At 36.0% G+C, this 19,088-nt stretch overlaps 1 protein-coding gene across 2 annotated transcripts in view; it reads left to right on the top strand.

Annotated features, from left to right (window-relative positions):
- The window catches only part of COG5 (component of oligomeric golgi complex 5), a 285,705-nt gene that overhangs the window by 133,236 nt on the left and 133,381 nt on the right, over positions 1 to 19,088 (top strand). For both annotated transcript variants that reach the window (XM_030834402.3, XM_030834401.3), the window contains exon 7: positions 302 to 432. In XM_030834402.3, the coding sequence (XP_030690262.1) occupies positions 302 to 432 (131 nt within the window). The remainder of the gene's footprint in view (positions 1 to 301; positions 433 to 19,088) is intronic.

The following is a 19,088-nucleotide window of genomic DNA, read 5'->3' as shown; positions in this document are numbered from 1 at the left end:
CTTTATATTAAATTTGGCACATTTTTTTGGTAACTTGTTGACATTACTTTGAATTTATAATAATCATAATTCTACTCTTGCTTTACCAACTCTGTAATGTTTGGAACTTTTTGCTCCAGAGTAAAGTTACTTATTAAGTAGAAAATGTTTGGGTAACAATGTTTTTTAAAATACAGATTTTGAAAGGGAATAGTGTTCAACAGCAATTCTATAATATTTCAAAGAAGTTAGACATGATGTTTTGATACCTTGATATTTATTCAATATTGAAATATTTAAATGTGTGTATTTTTTTAAATAGATTATCTTTCTCAAGGAATAGATCTTGCTGGAATAGAAGTAATAGAAAATGATCTACTTTTTGTTGCGAGAGCTCGACTTGAAGTGGAAAATCAAGCTAAGCGCCTCCTGGAGCAGGGTGTGGAGACTCAGGTAATACAAATAATGTCACTTTTTTAATGTGAAAAATGTGTCATAATACAGATGAACATTTGATTTTGTGTTGAAAAAAGTAATGTATATCCTTATTTTATCACTGAAGAACTATGTCTACAATTTGAATTGGAGAGTAGGGCATAAAATAAGTACAAGGAAAATTTTTTAAATATATATTTACTTAATTCTACTGAAAATGGATTCTAAGATTTCTAATGTAAAATGTATATAATATGAAATATATTTTAATATAATGTGTATATGTAGATAGATAGTTAACAGATGTTGCGTAGGCTTCCTTTGTCCAAGTCACTGGTACTCATTTAAGCTTTTCAGCAACCCAGTAAGGATGGTATTACTGCTATTTCCATTTTACAAATGGGGAAACTGAGAGCTTAAATAATTGGTCGAAGATCACACATCCAATAAATGATGTAGTCTGGCAAACATTAAGTACTCTAACCCCAGAACCTTGCACCCTGAATAATCACTGTGCCAGAATTTTTTTTTTAGAAATTGACTCGAGATTTCTCCTAAGATATCATTTTCCTGATGCTTAATTTTCTGAATTACAAGAAACCTAGAGGTGTTGATGTAGTAGAATCAACAAATTAGATATAAATCTCAGTTTTTCTACATTTGTATTGCACCCAGATATTTTCTCCATTTGTACTGGACCCAAATACCATTATTAGTATCCATTTTAAAATTCATATTCTTTAAACCAGGAATTTCATTTTGTGCATTTGTATTGGACAAAAACAGTTTTATAAATATTCAGTTCTTTAAGTAGTCTCTGAATCAGGAAGGTATTTATTTGACTTCCAGTTCTTAACTGTTGTAATTAAAAATAACTGAATGTCAGTTACTGTTTTGAATGAATTTTTAAAGTTGATTATCATATATATAATGAAAAGTGAACAAATTATAGACATACACGTAGAATGAAATATCGCAGTGTGAACACACCTGTGAAATTAAAACCCAGGTCAAGAAATAGGACGTTACCAGCATTCCTGGAGTCTCTTCACTCCCTCTCACAATCACTCCTCTCTCTTTCTTTCCCAAAGGTAGCTTTTATTCTAATGCTAGAGTTTAGTTTTATCTGCTGCCAATCATGTTTTAACTCGCAGTCTCACTGTGAAGATAAAATGCTTATACTGTTTAAAAATAAGATACTTGTCTACATCAAATAATAGAGGAAATTTTATTCTCAAAGAAATATTTAAGGAATTCCAAGTCAATTTTGAATTAACATGAATATTTCTATAGAAAATGGCTTTAGCCCAGCTCATTTAGTTGCAGGAAAGGAAACAAGTAACATTTCAGAAAGTGCAGCATCACAAGATTTTTGTATTTGTCTAATGTTCCTATTATCACTACATTAGAGATTTAAAACTTCATAAATACTGTTTAGTATTTTTTTACCTGTGAAGTTTTTATTGCTATGTATGTATGTATATGTATGCATATATCTTTAATTTATGCAATTCTTAATAGTTTACTGTATTTTAGAGTCATGGAAATGAAAACTAATAATGGCAGAAAGGAGACAATATCACAGTTTGTAGAACTAAAATACTATTTTTAATAGAGATGGGGGATTTTAACACAAAGAAGTGGTTACTTTTAAAGGCTTATTTTTTATTGTATTCTCATATATTTAAAGTGGGAAAATATTTTCTAGGATAGTTGTGCCTAAGCAAACTTATTTTAGGTATGTTGCTATTTTGTGTACATTTTTTTAATATAAATTTATTTATTTTATTTTATTTGGCTGTGTTGGGTCTTCGCTGCTGCGCGCAGGCTTTCTCTAGTGCGGCGAGTGGGGGCTGCTCTTCGTTGTGGTGTGCGGGCTTCTCATTGCAGTGGCTTCTCTTTTTGCGGAGCACGGGCTCTAGGTGCGCGGGTTTCAGTAGTTGTGGCACGCGTGCTCAGTAGTTGTGGCGCACAGGCTTAGGTGCTCCGCGGCAGGTGGGATCTTCCCAGATCAGGGATGGAACTTGTGTCCCCTGCATTGGCAGGCAGATTCTTAACCACTGCGCCACCAGGGAAGTCCCATGTGTACATTTTAATAGTTGTCAAATATGACTTTGCTTCAGTTTTTAACTCATAGTGAAATTAAACTGTTAAACTTTTAAGGAACGAATATTCCCTAAATATTGATAGTGTTGTTATATTTTCAGACTCTAAAGTTAGTCAAAAGATTATTTAAGTTGGTGACTGTTGTTGTTTAGCCAGTGGCCGGTATGTAATCTATGAAATTGTTAGAAAGGTAAAGAAGAAAAAAATCTAAAATATTGTGTGTCTACATGGGTAAGTGTGAAATGGTCTGCGTAGAACCAGGGAGCTTTAATTTTGTTGTATGTTTCAGGCTGGTTTAGAGTAAAGTAGATTCTGCTCAGTGGATGGGAATATTGTCTCTGTAAGGCTGCATATATTATCATAGTTTGTTGACATTAGCCATTAATATTTTCCAATTCCTTAGTCTCGTTAAATTCCATAGGTATAACGTAACCTTCTGAGTATAATTTGGCTTCCTCCATAATTTTCCAAAAGGGAGATTTGCCAATATTAACATTCTGGTTCACTTCACAATTTTAACAATATTTATCATGTGTAAATTGATATTCGTGTTTATGACATCATTTATTTCTGAATTTAGTCATGTGTGTCTGTCTCCCTCAGACCTGGGTACTGTGCGTTATTTTCACAAAGTCAGGTTTCTGTCTTTGCAGAGCTGAGGAGATTAAACCCTTATCAGTAATGATGTCCCTGAGATAATGTTCTTGGGAAGCAGGATGTTTTAGTGGAAAGAGCCTGTGTTTTGGAGCCTCTTTCCTTTTCCTCTTAGAAAGCAACAAGTCAGAGGTGTCATCCAGCTGTGTCAGCAGGCAGTTTGGGAATTAAGGATGAAACTAACCTTTACTGAATGCCTCCTCTCTGCCAGGATTTTGTGTTAGTCACGTTACATTTGTTATCTCAGTCACAGTGACAAATATGTGAGGAAGATATAATTATCCACTTTTTATAGTTAAGGAAACAAAGGCCTGGAAAGGTTAAGAAATTAGCTGTAGATTACTCAGCTAGCAAGCAGTAGAGTCATGGTCTGGAGTGCTTGCTACCCCCCTTTCTTCAATAGAACCAAGCAGTTTATTCTAATTTTGTTAAATAATTACATTTTAAATCATTTGACAATTTGTGAAGCAATTTATATTGAGAAAGGAATTTTTAAAGTGTTAAAATTTCTTTGGGAAGCTTCCATGTGATGACTAATCTTAACCAGTTCCTCAAAATTTTTATGTTTCTCTGGCCATCTTTCTTTTTTCCATTCTCTGAAATGACTGTTTTAGACTCTCCACTTTCCACTAACCTTACCCTCTCACCCCACATGCCAACTAAGGCGGATGCCCTTAATTTCTGCTTCACAGAGGTGCCTCTCACATCACCTGTACGCTGGATCCCGTTTTCTTATCTTGTTTATATTTCTGTCTCTCATATCTTCATCCTGTGTCTTTTACTTTGTTTCTTCTCATCAACATGTAAATATACACCTTTTATGCCACTCTCCCCTGTGTTCTCTATTTCTCAGTCTCACAAGCTTTCTTTTAGTTTTTCACATGCCCATTTTCCTTCCTCCTTTAGGGCTTTCATGTTCTTTTTATGCCTGGAATACTCTTTCCACTTCCCATTAAAACAGATGCTGCAGCTTATATCTATTTGCTTCTCGAAATATATTCTCCCATTTATAAGAAATAATTGAAATAGTTAAATATATTGTTAATATTTATTATATATATAGACTAAAACAGTAGCATTTTAATTTTGAAGTAATATTGCATTCATGAAATATTACACAGTTTCATAGTTTATAGGCTCATAACCTGAATAGAGATGTTCAGTACACAAGGAACTTTTGAAAAATTAACATGTCCTTACTTGAATTTAGTAATCAACTTCTGACATTAATTTGGTTTCTCAAAAATATTAGTGATCTTCTTTTACTGAGTATATAGTTGGGACCGTCATTTTCAATATCAATTAATTGTAAAACTTAAATTTACTAAAAGAAAATGAGTGTAATTTCTTTTTGTAGCATTCTTTTTCCAAAACCAAAAATTTTTAAATAAATGCAGATAACTTGTTTTTGATCATTACTGTTTTTTCCCTAGTTAATTGCTTAAATGTGCTGTATTCATTTGTAGGTTTTAATAGCTTTTGTAGCCTTACAAAGTCTCCACTACAGTTTTACAAAATTTATGTCTTGGAAGACGTAAACTAAATAATTATTTAGATACTAAGGAACTGTTTTTTCTTCTTACAGTAGAAAATTATAAGTAAACTTCTGACTTCACAAAGCCTTATTAAGTTTATATGGAAAAGGTTTGTAGTGATACCACTGCTACTTTCTTTACACAATGTTTGGAAGGATTGATGACCCAGAGTTCATCTTCTGGTGAAGCATACCATTATCATCACATTAGAAAAACATTCGTCAATTCGACAGGCAGTATTTGTCCCAAACATTGGGACCATCTGCAGCTCTTCCTTGATTCCTATTTCTCTTTTTTGCTGATCCTGAGAATCTTTCATTGAAAGAAGCCAGACAAAGAAAGAGAGAACCTTACAGTATTTTCAAGATCACAACAGACTCCATTACCTCAAGCTGTAACTAGCTTTCAAAAATAGGTGACAGAGATTTTGATCTGGATGAGTTCCTGCATCACCATAGATACCAGGCCCCCACAGTGAAATGATTACATTTTAATTAGAAAGATGGCTTTAACTTGTGAATTATAAGCTTTTCCAATAAACAAGTGCTGGGCTTTCTGGAGGTTCCAGGATGGAGGAAGATGATGTGCTTATATGTCTTTAAAAGTCAAGGAAGAGGGTCTTTCAGCTCTGTGCTGGACTGTAATTTCCCCTGTTGTAATTGTTGTCAGTACTGGGAGGCAAACATCCACGAACCTGCCTTTTCCCTAAGTCAGAAAGCCTCCTCTGTCAGGTCCACACAGAGTACAGGTGCTTATCAGTTGTCAGCTAAAAGTACCATGATAGCATGATCTAGACAGAGTCTCTCTAAGATGACAAAGTAGAATTGAAGTTCACTAAATAAATGTCTACATAGCATACAGGAAGTGATTATGATGTTATGAACCCTTTTTACTTTTGTAGTTAAAAATTCTGAATTGTTTTTAGCACAGAGAGGGTACCAATTCAAATGTGTTGTGTTGAAGATTTATGGAAGTTAAGCATTTTCTCAAACTTCAAAAGGGACTTCCTGGCTAAGTTGACTCTGTTGATTAGTTATGGTAGGGTTCAGCATGCAGCAAGTCTTTTGTGATCCTTTTCTTCTCTGTGTGCCCAACAAACACCAATAGTAGACTCAATATCAGTTGATTTGTCAAGCTGAATATCTGCTTTAAGAGGTCTAGCTTTCCTATTGTTAGCTGCTAGTTTTCCTGGCTGGTCTCATGAATTCTACAATAGATCTCATCATTTGAATCTACAGAAACTCCTTTTGTATATTTGTTCCCAGTGTTTTTGCATTTACTAAATATAAAGTTCCAGTAATTTTTCAACTCCTGTACGAAGCATTTTTCCTGACACGCAATAAATACTTTCAGGGGATGGGTGAGATGGGTGAAGGGGGCCAAAAGATACAAACTTCTAGTTATAAAATAAATAAGTCATGAGGATATAATGTACAGCATGGCAACTATAGTTAATAGTACTGTGTTGTATGTTTGAAAGTTGCTAAGAGAATAGATCTTAAATGTGCTCACCACAAGAAAAAACATTTTTGTAGCAATGTGTGGTGAAAGATGTTAACTAGACTTATTGTGGTAGTCATTTTAAAATATATACAAATATCAAATCATTATGTTATATACCTGAAACTAATATAATGTTGTATGTAAATTATACCTCAATTAAAAAATATGTAAAGGGTGATTATAGTAAGAGCTCTTCAAGTTCCACAGATCTAAACGTTTCATGTGTTGTCTTTATTTTACCAGCCTCAGTGGATAATTTGCCACCTGCCCCTCATCTGTTTGCTCTTATCACTGTTAGCTTTCCTTAGATTTTAAACTGATCATCTAAATGTTTTCCCTAAAGCTTAATTAGTCTTGTTTAGCATGTGCTTACTATTTTTTTAATATTTTTTTGAGTGGGAATTAATTTGAACTGTTATTTAACATTCTAAATCAAGGATTGGCAAAAGTACAGTCTGTGGACTGTTTCTGTATGGCTCAAGTACTAATTGTTTTTACATTTTTATATGGTTGGGGGAAAAAAATCGAAAGAGCAGTATACAGCAGAGACCATATGTATACTATGTGGCCGCCAAAGCCTAAAATATTTGCTATCTTGCCCTTTAAGGACATTAAATGTGTGCTTTAAATGGTTGTATTTTCTTCATGGTGGGCGCTTTACCATTTTCCTTCCTTCCATCTTTTCTTCCTCCCAGCACCATCTCCTCTTTTGCAATATTTTAATTATCATATGGTGTTTCTCTGTGTTTTTGTTTTATGCCAAATGTAAAGTGGTAATATTTTTCTTGTTTCTATATTATACAGTCATGTTATTTTCTTTCCTCTTTTTAAAATTAATTTATTTTATTTTTGGCTATGTTGGGTCTTCGTTGCTGCGCGCAGGCTTTCTCTACTTGTGGCAAGCGGGGGCTACTCTTCGTTGCAGTGCACGGGCTTCTCATTACGGTGGCTTCTCTTGTTGCAGAGCATGGGCTCTAGGCACGTGGGCTTCAGTAGTTGTGGCACACGGGCTTAGTAGTTGTGGCTCGTGGGCTCAGTAGTTGTGGCTTGTGGGCTCAGTAGTTGTGGCTCGCGGGCTCTAGAGCGCGGCTCAGTAGTTGTGGCACATGGGCTTAGTTGCTCCATGGCATGTGAGATCTTCCCGGACTAGGGCTCAAACCCGCGTCCCCTGCATTGGCAGGCGGATTCTTAACCACTGTGCCACCAGAGAAGCCCCAGTCATGTTATTTTCTTTTTCTTTGACATAGTCTCTTTCATGAACAATCCACAGTAACATTGGTTGCTTCGTTATTTTATTGCTATCTTGCAGTGTAGATTCACATCTAATTAACTGTCTGCTTTCAGCCTTAAGGTCTTTTGGTGTTATTGCTTTCCATAGTTTTTCAGGTCACTGAACTGTGAAAAATTTTTTCATCAACTGACTGAATTTCCATTGTATGTCATATAGAATTCTGTCACTACTCTTTGGTTAAAATTTGGTAATCACTCTTTAATCTATGTGTAAGTTGTTTTCCGTTTCTCAAAAATTCAGAACTTTTGTACTTGGTTAACTCTATTTTATTTTACTCAATTTAGATAATCTTATGTTGGCTTTTTATTAGAGTAGTAAATACTAAAATTTTTATTTTGTAGTTTGGAAAAAAATGAAGAACCAGGCAACCACTTTGCATCACTATGGATTAATTTGCATTGTCCATACTTTTATATAATTGGAGTCATACAGTGTGTTCTTTCTTGTGTGTGGCTCTATCCATTCAACATAGTTATTTTGAGATTGATTCATGTTCTGTATATTGGTAGTTTGGTCATATTTTTATTGGTAGTTAGCATTACATTATATTGAAGTACATTTATCTGTTCACTTGTTGACAGGCATTTGGGTTATTTCCAGTTTAGGGATACTGCAGACAAAGCTGCTATGAGCAGATACATGGCTTTGTCTCAGCATGTTTCCTTTTTCTTGAATAAATACCTAAGGCAAAGAATGGTTGGGTTTTTGCAAAGAATAATATGTTTACTTTTTATAGAGTCTGCTAGTTCCAAAGTGGTTCTGTCATTTCACATTCCCATATCAGTAGATTAGAATTTTTGTTCCTCTAGATCCTCACCAAAATTTGATGTTGTCAGTCTTTTAAATTTTAGCCGTTTTAATGGGGATATAGTAGATTCTCAGTGTAGTTTTAATTTGCCTTTTCTTGATTGCTTATGTGACCAACTTTTCAAATGCCTAATAGTGAAAGGTCTTTGCCTAACATTTAAAGACTTTATTGTCTTCTTATTGATTTGTAAGAATTCTTAATGTATTCTGGGTACCAGTCTTTTGTTATTAGTGTGAATTGTAAATATTTCCTCCCATCCTATGGCTTGCCTTTTTTTCTTTTAGCATTGCTATTGAGGTGTAATTTACATTTGTGCATTTAAGCATATAGTTTGATGAGTTTACTAAATTTATACATTTGTGCAACCATCTCACAACCCAGATTTTTTTTTAACTGCTATCACCACAAAACATTTCCCTCCTTCCTGTTTGCAGTCAGTTCTTCCTCCCACCCCCAAACCCAGGCAATCACTGATTTGCTTTCTGTCTATAGAGTTGCTGTTTTCTAAAAGTGTCATATAAATGGAACCGTGCAGTAGGTAATCTTACATATTTAGCTTCTTTCATTTAGCACAGTATTTTATTTAGGTTCATCTGTGTTGTTGCAAGTACAGATAGTCCTTTTTACTGCTGAGTAATGTTCCAGCCTATGGATCTACTCACTTTGTTTATGTCTTGATAGGTTGATGGACATTCAGTTGGTTACAGTTTTTGGCTATTAGGAATAATGCTGCCTTGTTTTCCCCCTTGAAATTGTCTTTTATTTTTATATTTTGGATCGTTTCTTGTTTCTTTTTAAAAATTTTTTAAAAATTGAAGTATAGTTCATTTATAATATATTGGTTTCAGGCATGCAACACAGTGATTCAATATTTTTATAGAGTATACTCTATTTAAATGTATTGCAAAATAATGGCTATATTTCCCTGTTCTGTACAATGTATCTTTGTTGCTGTTTCTTGTTTCTTGATCAGTCCTGCTAGGCTTTTATTAACTTTATTAATTTTTTTCAAAAGACATCATCTTTTACGAAGAGCAAAATTTTTTAGTTTTGCTAAAGGCCGGTTTATCCATGTTTTCATATGCATGTTATATAAGAAATTTTTGCCTACCCTAAAGTTGGAAAGCTTTCCTCCTATGTTTTCCTTTAGAAGTTTATAATTTTATGTTTTAAGTTTAATTTTTATGTACAGTGTAAGGTTCATTTTTTCCTCATAGACATATTCAGTTGTTCGAGCACCTTTTGTTGAAAAAGATTATTTTTTTCCTTCACTGAATTACTTCATTGTGAATTTGCATATATTTTGGCACCTTGAGAATAATTAATTCTCTGTCAGTTTTTCTCCTAATGGTTTTAATGTCTGTTGATGATTTTTGCCTAAATCTTTTTATTTTTTTCAACAGAGATTGTGAAAAAGTCATTTTCTATTTTTCTTATTAGTTTATATTTGCTAGCCGTGATTCTTATGTTAAGAAGAATTTTCACTCATTAATTAAGGATATTTGGTTACCCTGAACTGCAGTTCCTTTTTAAAATGATGGATAAATGTTTAAATTTTGCATTTTTTATTACCAATTTACAGAGTAATGAGTTTATATAAGTCACTACCCAAGGTAGCAAATGAGGCATACTTTTGTTCTCCTTTGTTTTTCTTTTTTAAAGTATTGTTATAGATTCATGTTTCCGTTCTTTTATTTTTAGAATTTTTTTTTTTTTTTGGATGTGGACCATTTTTAAAGTCTTTACTGAATTTGTTACAATATTGCTTTTGTTTTATGTTTTGGTTTTTTGGCTGCGAGGCATGTGGGATCTTAGCTCCCCCACCAGAGATCGAACCCACACCCCCTGCATTGGAAGGCAAAGTCTTAATCATTGGACCACCAGGGAAGTCCCTCATGTATTTTTTTTTTTTTTTTGCAGTACATAGGCCTCTCACTGTTGTGGCCTCTCCCGTTGCGGAGCACGGGCGCCAGACGCGCAGGCTCAGTGGCCATGGCTCACGGGCCTAGCTGCTCCGCGGCATGTGGGATCTTCCCAGACCGGGGCACGAACCCGTGTCCCTTGCATCGGCAGGCGGACTCTCAACCACTGCGCCACCAGGGAAACCCGCTCATGTATTTTTATATATTGTGTTTTAATCAGTTTGGTGCTGGATGCGACTGCTAGTGCTATAACAACAAGCTAGACCAACAGTGGCTTAAATAGATAGGGATTTGTCTGGATGTGGGTGGTGCTAATATTGTTTCAGGCTACTTCACAAGCATGCAGGTCTTTCTTTCCATTCTGCCTTCCTTAGTGTCCCCTTGCTTGTCACGTCATGGTCACAAGATAGCTGTCACACTGCAGACATTAATCCATGTTCACGGAGTGGAGATGGGGCAGTGCCAGCTGCCAGCCAAAAGGCAGCATTACAAAATCCTTTTTCAATATTGCTCCAGTGGACCTATCCTTATGTCTCATTGACCAGATATGGGTCTCATGGTAACCCCAACTGTCAGGAGGACTATGAAAGCAAGTATCTGGAAAGAGGAACAGAACTGTAAACATTGGCTTAAGCTACTCAAGAACTATTGCCTGTTGCAGTGCACACTGCCACCCCTGGAGAAAATTAGGATTTTAGTAATAAGAAAGAAGGAGGGAATGAATTTTAGGGAATACCTAATAATGCCTGCCATAAACATCTTTGGTAAAGCACAGAATGACTAGAATTATTATATTGCTTTATTTAAAAGTAAGCTATGGGCTTCCCTGGTGGCGTAATGGTTGAGAGTCCGCCTGCCGAGGCAGGGGATGCGGGTTCGTGCCCCAGTCCAGGGGGATCCCACATGCCACGGAGTGGCTGGGCCCGTGAGCCATGGCCGCTGAGCCTGCGCGTCCGGAACCTGTGCTCCGTAACGGGAGAGGCCACAACAGTGAGAGGCCTGCGTACCGCAAAAAAAAAAAAAAAAAAAAAAAAGTAAGCCACATATATACATTTAAGTTAAAAATTTATATTGACAGAGTGAGATTTGGGTGCTTGAAACATTCATGTCTCATGATTACTTTTATTTTCCTATAAAATTCATTTTATTATTAAACACATTTTTAGTGTCCTTGAAATATTATCTGCTATTACCTTATAGGATGGGCATATTATTCTAAGTATTGGCATCATTTAAAAACTTTTACTTAATGCCAAACTGTAGATTCATATAGACTATGCTCTCCAGGTTCATTTTATAAAGAATTTGGAAGTTAAAAGAACCTTTTTCTGTATATTGATCATCTCTTTACCTTCTCCATTTTTTAGGCTCTTTGTGTTATTACTTCTTTTTTTTGTAGAACCTTCCTCTTCCAATACATGTTCACTTTCATTCTTTTGTCTCCTTCTTTTTCTTTTTCCTCTCATTTTCCCCGTGCCTTTTTATAGCTCTTCTTTTTTTCTGCTGCTTTTCAAAAAGGGCTAGAATAAAGGTGATTTTTGGTTGATAAGATCATACTGCGCTATTAAATGTTCTTCTTAGTTTCTTAATTTCATTTGGGTTTTGCACTGTTGACTGCTGATTGTTAACAGGTTCTGATATAATCTTATTAGGTTAGCTGAGAAGTACATATCAAGCATTAGTGGGCTCCATGCTATTGAATCAGAAAAGCCACTGGTAAGCTCTGGATCACAACCGAGGTAGCTAATATAATTCTTGCCTTTAAATTACGTTATTTAATGCGATTCTCTCTTCCTTCAGTACTTGTAATCTCCCATGGGGCTCCATTAAGTCTTCAGTGTTTTAGACATGTCATAGATTCAAAAAAAGTGTCCAGTGTATGTATCATGTTAGGGCACACAGTTACTATAAACTGCCTTAAATATTTTGGCCTATGATATACTTGTTATGTATAAGATGTTGTGAATTTATTAACACTATTCTGGAGAAATAAAATATTTGGATCTTAGAATTCCTCAGTTATTGTGCATGATTAAGGTGCTATGCTTTTTTTTTTTTTTTTGCCGTATGCGGGCCTCTCACTGTTGTGGCCTCTCCCGTTTTGGAGCACAGGCTCCAGACGCGCAGGCTCAGCGGCCATGGCTCACGGGCCTAGCCGCTCCGTGGCATGTGGGATCTTCCCGGACCGGGGCACGAACCCATGTCCCCTGCATGGGCAGGTGGACTCTCAACCACTGCGCCACCAGGGAAGCCCAAGGTGCTATGTTTTTTATTGTCTTAAATTTACCTGAAAGCTAGCCTAATTTTATTAAATACGTAGTCTTCGGAGGTAGTGGTTTAAAGAATTATCTTCTTTGTGATAAAAATTCTTAGATCTGTATCCTTTCTGTGCTATAAAAAAATAAAATAATAAGCTTTTATTTTTCCCCCCCAGCAGTAAGGATTGTCTATATAGTGGAAGTTACCTGTTCTTTGAATTTTTGCTTGAACTGACTTTGCATTTTTCTCACTATAACCTCTATGTTTTTCGGGAAGCCGGGTTGGGGACTTGTAGATCATTTCCATCTCCATCTCCCTCCCCACCTTTCTCCATCACTCCCCCCTTTTAATGTGATTTTGGGGGTACTTATTTTTTGTCTTATTTTAATTGAGTATGAAATGGATTATTAATCAAACCTTGAAGAAATACTGTAGTCCTGAAACCTCCTAATAACCAAAATAGCAGAATAGCAGCAGGAAATTTTATCTTCTTTTATTTGTCCTTTTCCTTCCCTTGGCTCATTGTATTCTTTTATATATGAAACCTAAAGAGAAAGAATTTAACTGCTAAAGAATTAGTTCATTAGGGGAAAATGTAAAATGTGATCATTAGTCTTTGTGATACAAGGATTATTTGATCCTTGCAGAGTGGCATCCTGGTCTTGAACATTTATGTGATTTTTGCATTTTGTTTCTAATTAAATCAAATTCTGTCACCTTTTCCATTTCTAATTTCAATTATATGAAGCTTTTAAAATCCTATCAGACTTTTGATTTAATACTGTATTTATGCTCACAGAGGTCATCTCTTATTAACTGTAGCTTAGTTAACGTGAGAACATTGCTTGCTATTTTATGGCACAATATTTACAGCAGTCTTGCTATCTCTCTGTTCCTTTAGCTGAGTGCCAGCTGTTGCTTTGGTTACAGTGTTCCTGTTTTTGTTTTTTTTTTTTTGCGGTACGCGGGCCTCTCACTGTTGTGGCCTCTCCCGTTGCGGAGCACAGGCTCCAGACACGCAGGCTCAGCGGCCATGGCTCACGGGCCCAGCCGCTCTGCGGCTTGTGGGATCTTCCCGGACCGGGGCATGAACCCGCATCCCCTGCATCAGCAGGCGGACTCTCAACCACTGTGCCACCAGGGAAGCCCAGTGTTCCTGTTTTGGCAAGCTTTTTAGGGATCCTAAACAACTGTGCCTCTTTTCTCACTGTACTCTTGTGCGGTTTTATTTTCCTCCCGTGTATGCTACAGAGTTGTTGAAAAAGAAAGAAAAAAATGACATCATCCATATTTGTTTCCAAAGCAAAAGAAATAATTTTAGTTTAAAAAGCAAATGGTTGTGCCATCTCCCGAAATGTTTTTGAAGACGTAGAAATCTGTCTTGATCTACTTATGAAGTAGATCTACTCTATTACCTGGTCTTTCATCTCATTTTATATTACAGTTTCTGAAGTTGGGAAATTTCATATATGGTTAAGTGATTTATTGAAGGTCACAATGACAATTTGTAGAAAAATTGCTCCTAGAATATTGACTCTCATTTAAAGAGAAGACATTGTCTAGAAGACATTGCTACATTTTCAGTAGTTTATCTCTTTCTAGAAAGTGTGGTCTTTTTCAAATGTGGTTATTTTGTTTTGAGATCTCTTACAAATACTTGCAAAACTGGTATATCTGGAGATTTAGAGACAAGTGGTGACAGGATGACCTGTTGCAGAGTATAGAATAGGGAGTGAAGGGGCCGAGGCCTAAAACTGGCCTGCCAGTATCCAGCTATGGGCCTGTCCTCTCGGTACCTTAGTTACCTAACTGTGAAATGAGCATTGTAATAGTTATTCTACTTATGTTCTGTTGACAAAAGAAAATTAATGGATATGAAGGCCATTTTAAGCATTACTATCTAGGGGAGAAGGCATCTCCATGTAGTATACTGTTTCCACAGATCAGGGTGGGACGTGGCAATGAATGCAGACCTCGCAAGGGCACAAAGTACTGAGAGTGGGTCTGGTTTTGTAAAGATGGGCGGTTGGGTAGGTGGTGTAAGGAAACAGAGAAGTCCTAGAGCTGATCCTGGAGCACTGAGAGAATAGGCCCACAAAGCAGGCAGTTCCAAGATGAGCAGTGAATTGAAGTGTTTGCATTGTACTTGCAAGGACTACCTGTGGGATGAGAAAGAGGATCCTGTTAAGGGCAATTTATGATTTTACTGATTTAAACTCTGCTAAAGTTGGGATTTGCAGCAGAGAATGGGGAGCCAGGTGAGTGAGGCAAGGAATTGATTAACTATTTGTCGCTGAATTAAAACCATTAAACTTCCCAGAGAACACAGTGGCCCAGGGTACTAGGAAAGAAGGAATTTCTTCATGGGCAGTTTTCAGGGAGACTTTAAACTTGAGGATATTGTATGCAAGCAAGATTGGCCAACCCGTTCATTTGTACAGAAACGTAACATAAGTACAGGTTTCCCGACACTGACCTGTACGTTGGTAGCAATCATGCTGAGGTTTTATCAGTTCTCATTAAAATTCAGAATAAATACAAGGTAGTGACTTACTCTGAGAACTTCCTCTCTATTTTTCTTGTTATTTAAATAACCTTCCTTTTATGAAGTGATGATAGCAGATAGTGAAGTTTTAAAAAATGTCCGTACTTATTAGCAAAGTAAAAAGATAGCATTTATTGGTCATTCTTACTTACTTTTAAACTTTATTTTACTGCTTAAAGAAAATCAGACTTTAATTGGTACTAACAGTTATTTGCAAGTAACCATTGTTATTTGGAAAAAGCATGAACTTTAAAAGCAGACATTTTAATGTTTGAATCCTTGCTCTGCCATTTATTCTTTGTTGTCTTGGAGCTTCGGCTAACTTCTCTATTCCTCAGTTTCCCTGTCTTTCAGTAGAGAACAGTACAACTATTTTGAATGTTTTGTTGGGGAGGATTAGACCTCACGTGTATCAAGCCCCTAAAGTAACGCCTGGTTCATAATAGGTCCTTACTGGATGACTACAGTAGAAAAATTAGGTTTATCACAGTTATCCAGATTCCTTGGCCTCATTCCTAAACCTATCAAAGAAGATGAAATCCAAGCATATGTGTTTTTTAAATTGTGATAAAATACACATAACATGAAATTTACCACCATCAGGGTTCATTAGTGTTAAGTACATTTACATTAATGCTCATCCAGTCTCCAGAAGTCTCTTCATCTCGCTGGACTGAAACTCTGTGTCCATTGAACAACAACTCCTATTCCTGTCTGTCCCTCGGCCCCTGGCAACCACTGTTCTACTTTCTGTCTGTGAATTTGTCTCCATATGTACAGTCTTCATATAAATAATATATAAATAATATTATCTTCATAAAATGTAATCACACAGTAATTTTTTGTGACTTTTTTTCACGTAGCATAATATGCTCAAAGTTCATCCATGTTGTAGCATGTGACAGGATTTCTTTCCTTTTTAAGGCTGAGTAATATTTCATCTTATGAATACATATTTTCTTCATCCATTCAATGGATATTTGGGTTGCAAGCATATGTATTTTTTGTTTGTTTGTTTTGTTTTGTTTTGTTTTGCGGTACGCGGGCTTCTCACTGTTGTGGCCTCTCCCGTTGTGGAGCACAGGCTCCGGACGCGCAGACCCAGCAGCCATGGCTCACGGGCCCAGCCACCCCGCGGCATGTGGGATCTTCCCGGCCCGGGGCACGAACCTGTGTCCCCTGCCTCGGCAGGCGGACTCTCAACCACTGCGCCACCAGGGAAGCCCAAGCATATGTGTTTTTTTCCTGTTGCTCTTAACCCTCTGTATTGATTTCCTAGGGCTGCTATATCAAATTACCACAAACCAGGTAACTTAAAACAACAGAAATTTATTCTCTCATAGTTCTGGAGGTTAGAAATCCAAATTAAGGTGTTGGCAGGGTCAGTCTCCTTCTGAGGGCTCTAAGGAAGAATCATTCCTTGTGTTTTCCTAGCTTCTAGTGGCTCCAATCAGTGCTTGAAGTTCCATGGCTTGTTAACTGTGTCACTCCATTCTCTGTCTCTTGTCAAGAGACCTTTTTCACTGTGTGTGTCTCTGAGTGTGTTATTCTCTCATAAGGACATCAGTCATTGGATTTAGAGCTCACCATAATCCAGTATGACCTCATCTCAACTGTCTACACATGCATGTAAATAAACTAATGTTACATGAACTCTATATAAGAATTGAAAAAGAGGCAGTGCTTACATGATTATTTTATAAAGCCAGTATAAAGTTGAAATCAAGATAAGGATATCATGGGGAAGAAAATTTAATAGCTATCTTTCTTGAAAATTGATGCAAAAATACTAAACAAACTATTAGCAAATGTAAGTCAGGGATATCTAAAAAGGGTAATTTATCATGACCAAGATGGCTTTTGTTTAGAAGTGTAATGTAATTTCTTCAGTAAAGGAAAAAAATTGATGATCTCAATACATACAAAGAGAGAAAGCATTTAATAAAGTTCAGCATCTATCTGTGTGTAAAAATACTCTTAGCAGACCAAGAATAGAACTTCATTAATCCATTTTTATCACTTTTACTCAGCAGATTACTGACTCTCCTAACCAGGGTTATAAGAAAAAGCAATAAGGGCTTCCCTGGTGACGCAGTGGTTGAGAGTCTGCCTGCCGATGCAGGGGATACAGGTTTGTGCCCTGGTCCAGGAAGATCCCACATGCCGCGGAGCGGCTGGGCCTGTGAGCCATGGCCGCTGAGCCTGTGCGTCCGGAGCCTGTGCTTCACAACAGGAGAGGCCACAACAGTGAGAGGCCCGCGTACAGCAAAAAAAAAAAAAAAAAAAGGCAATAAAATGTAGAAGGACTAGAAAGGAAAAAAATAAAGATTATTCAGAGATAACATGATCTTATGTATAGCAAATCCAAAACAATCTACAAATAAAGTAATTAATGACTGAGTTTTGAAAGTTTGGTAAAATTCCATTTAGAAAAATCAGTGGTGTTTTTAATATAATAGCAACAGATAAACAGAAAAATTTTAAATTACTATTTATAATATCAAAAAACATCAAATGTGTAGGAATAATAAAAATCAAAGATATGTAAAATCCCTTTACAGAAACTATAATAATATTAAGAGGAATTAAAGGAGACCTGAATAAATGAAGAGAGATAATATATTCATGGATTGGAGAGCTCAATATTACAAAGATTTCCATTTTTTCTAATTTTATCTGTAGACTTAGTGCAAACCCATAGTTCCACAGGCCTTTTTGTTTTAAATGGAAATTGTCAAGCCTGTTATAAAATTTATATGGATGTACCATGAACCAAGAGTAGCCTATATCAAATTGATAAGAACAGAGGCAGAGGACTATCAAAACTTACTTTAAGGCTACAATAATTTACATAGGTGAATTAGTGTAAGGACAGAGAAATGGCACAGAATTGATGGTCCAGAAACAAAAACACATAAATGGAAACTTGACTTATTGCAGAGGTAACCCTTGAGATTGAGGAGAGAAAGATTATCATTTGCTTCTTTGTTTTCTCAGATAAATTGTGCTGGGTCAATCGGATATTCATACAGAAAAACACTCATCTTGGCTCTTGTCTCACATTTTGCAGAAGCTAATTCCAGTTGGATTGTATATCTAAATGTGAAGGGTAAACCGATAGAGGTTCTGGAGGATAACTTCATGAAAGAAAGATATTTTCATGATTGAAAGACATCTTCATGAATGTGGGATGGGACAAAAAATTTTTTTCAAACAGGATACTGAAAGTGCTAACCATGGAGAATAAGGTCAATAAAATGGCCTGCATTCAAATTAGGAACTTCTCTGCCTTAAAAGACTTCTTAAGAGTGGGAGAACGTATTTGCAGTATATACAGTCATCAAAGTGATTATACCCAGAATATATGAACAACTTGTACAAATATGTAAAGGACAAAAAAAAAGAGAGAAAAATAGACAAGACAGATGAATATGCACTTCACAAAAGAATATATCCAAATGGGTAATTAACAAGCAAAAGGGGATAACTCCTTAGCCATCATGGAAATGTAAATTAAAACAATATAAAAAAAAAAAAACAATAGTGCTCACTCAAAAGTACAGATAAAATGAAAGAGTATGATAATTCTAAATTTTGGCAGGATTGGGGAGCACATATTTCTGGTCAGGGTGTAAGTTGGTACAATCACTTTGGAAAATTGGCCGTTTCTACAAATACTAAGCATACAAATACCATATGATCCAGCAATTCTACTCTTATCCAACAGAAGTGCATATACATACGTTCACTAAAAGCTGTGCGCTAGAATGTCCATGGTGGCATTATTTAAAATACCTAAAAAATGGAAATAATGCAAATGTATGTTAACAGAAGGATGGATACATAAACCAAAGTAAATTTCCACTCTGGAATACTCCACAGTGGTGAAAACGACACCTGCTACATACAACAACATGGATGAATTTTACAAATAAGATATTGACTAAAAGGAGCCAGACACAAAATAATACTTTATGGTTCTATTTATGTAAAATTCAAAAACAGGTAAAACTAAAGAATGGTGTTAGAAATTATGATAGTGATAATATTT

Source organism: Globicephala melas, chromosome 9 (assembly GCF_963455315.2).
Source record: "Globicephala melas chromosome 9, mGloMel1.2, whole genome shotgun sequence".
In the NCBI taxonomy this organism is placed as follows: Eukaryota; Metazoa; Chordata; class Mammalia; order Artiodactyla; family Delphinidae; genus Globicephala; species Globicephala melas.
Note: the sequence above shows the minus strand (reverse complement) of the source record. Positions and strands in the feature narration are given on the sequence as shown.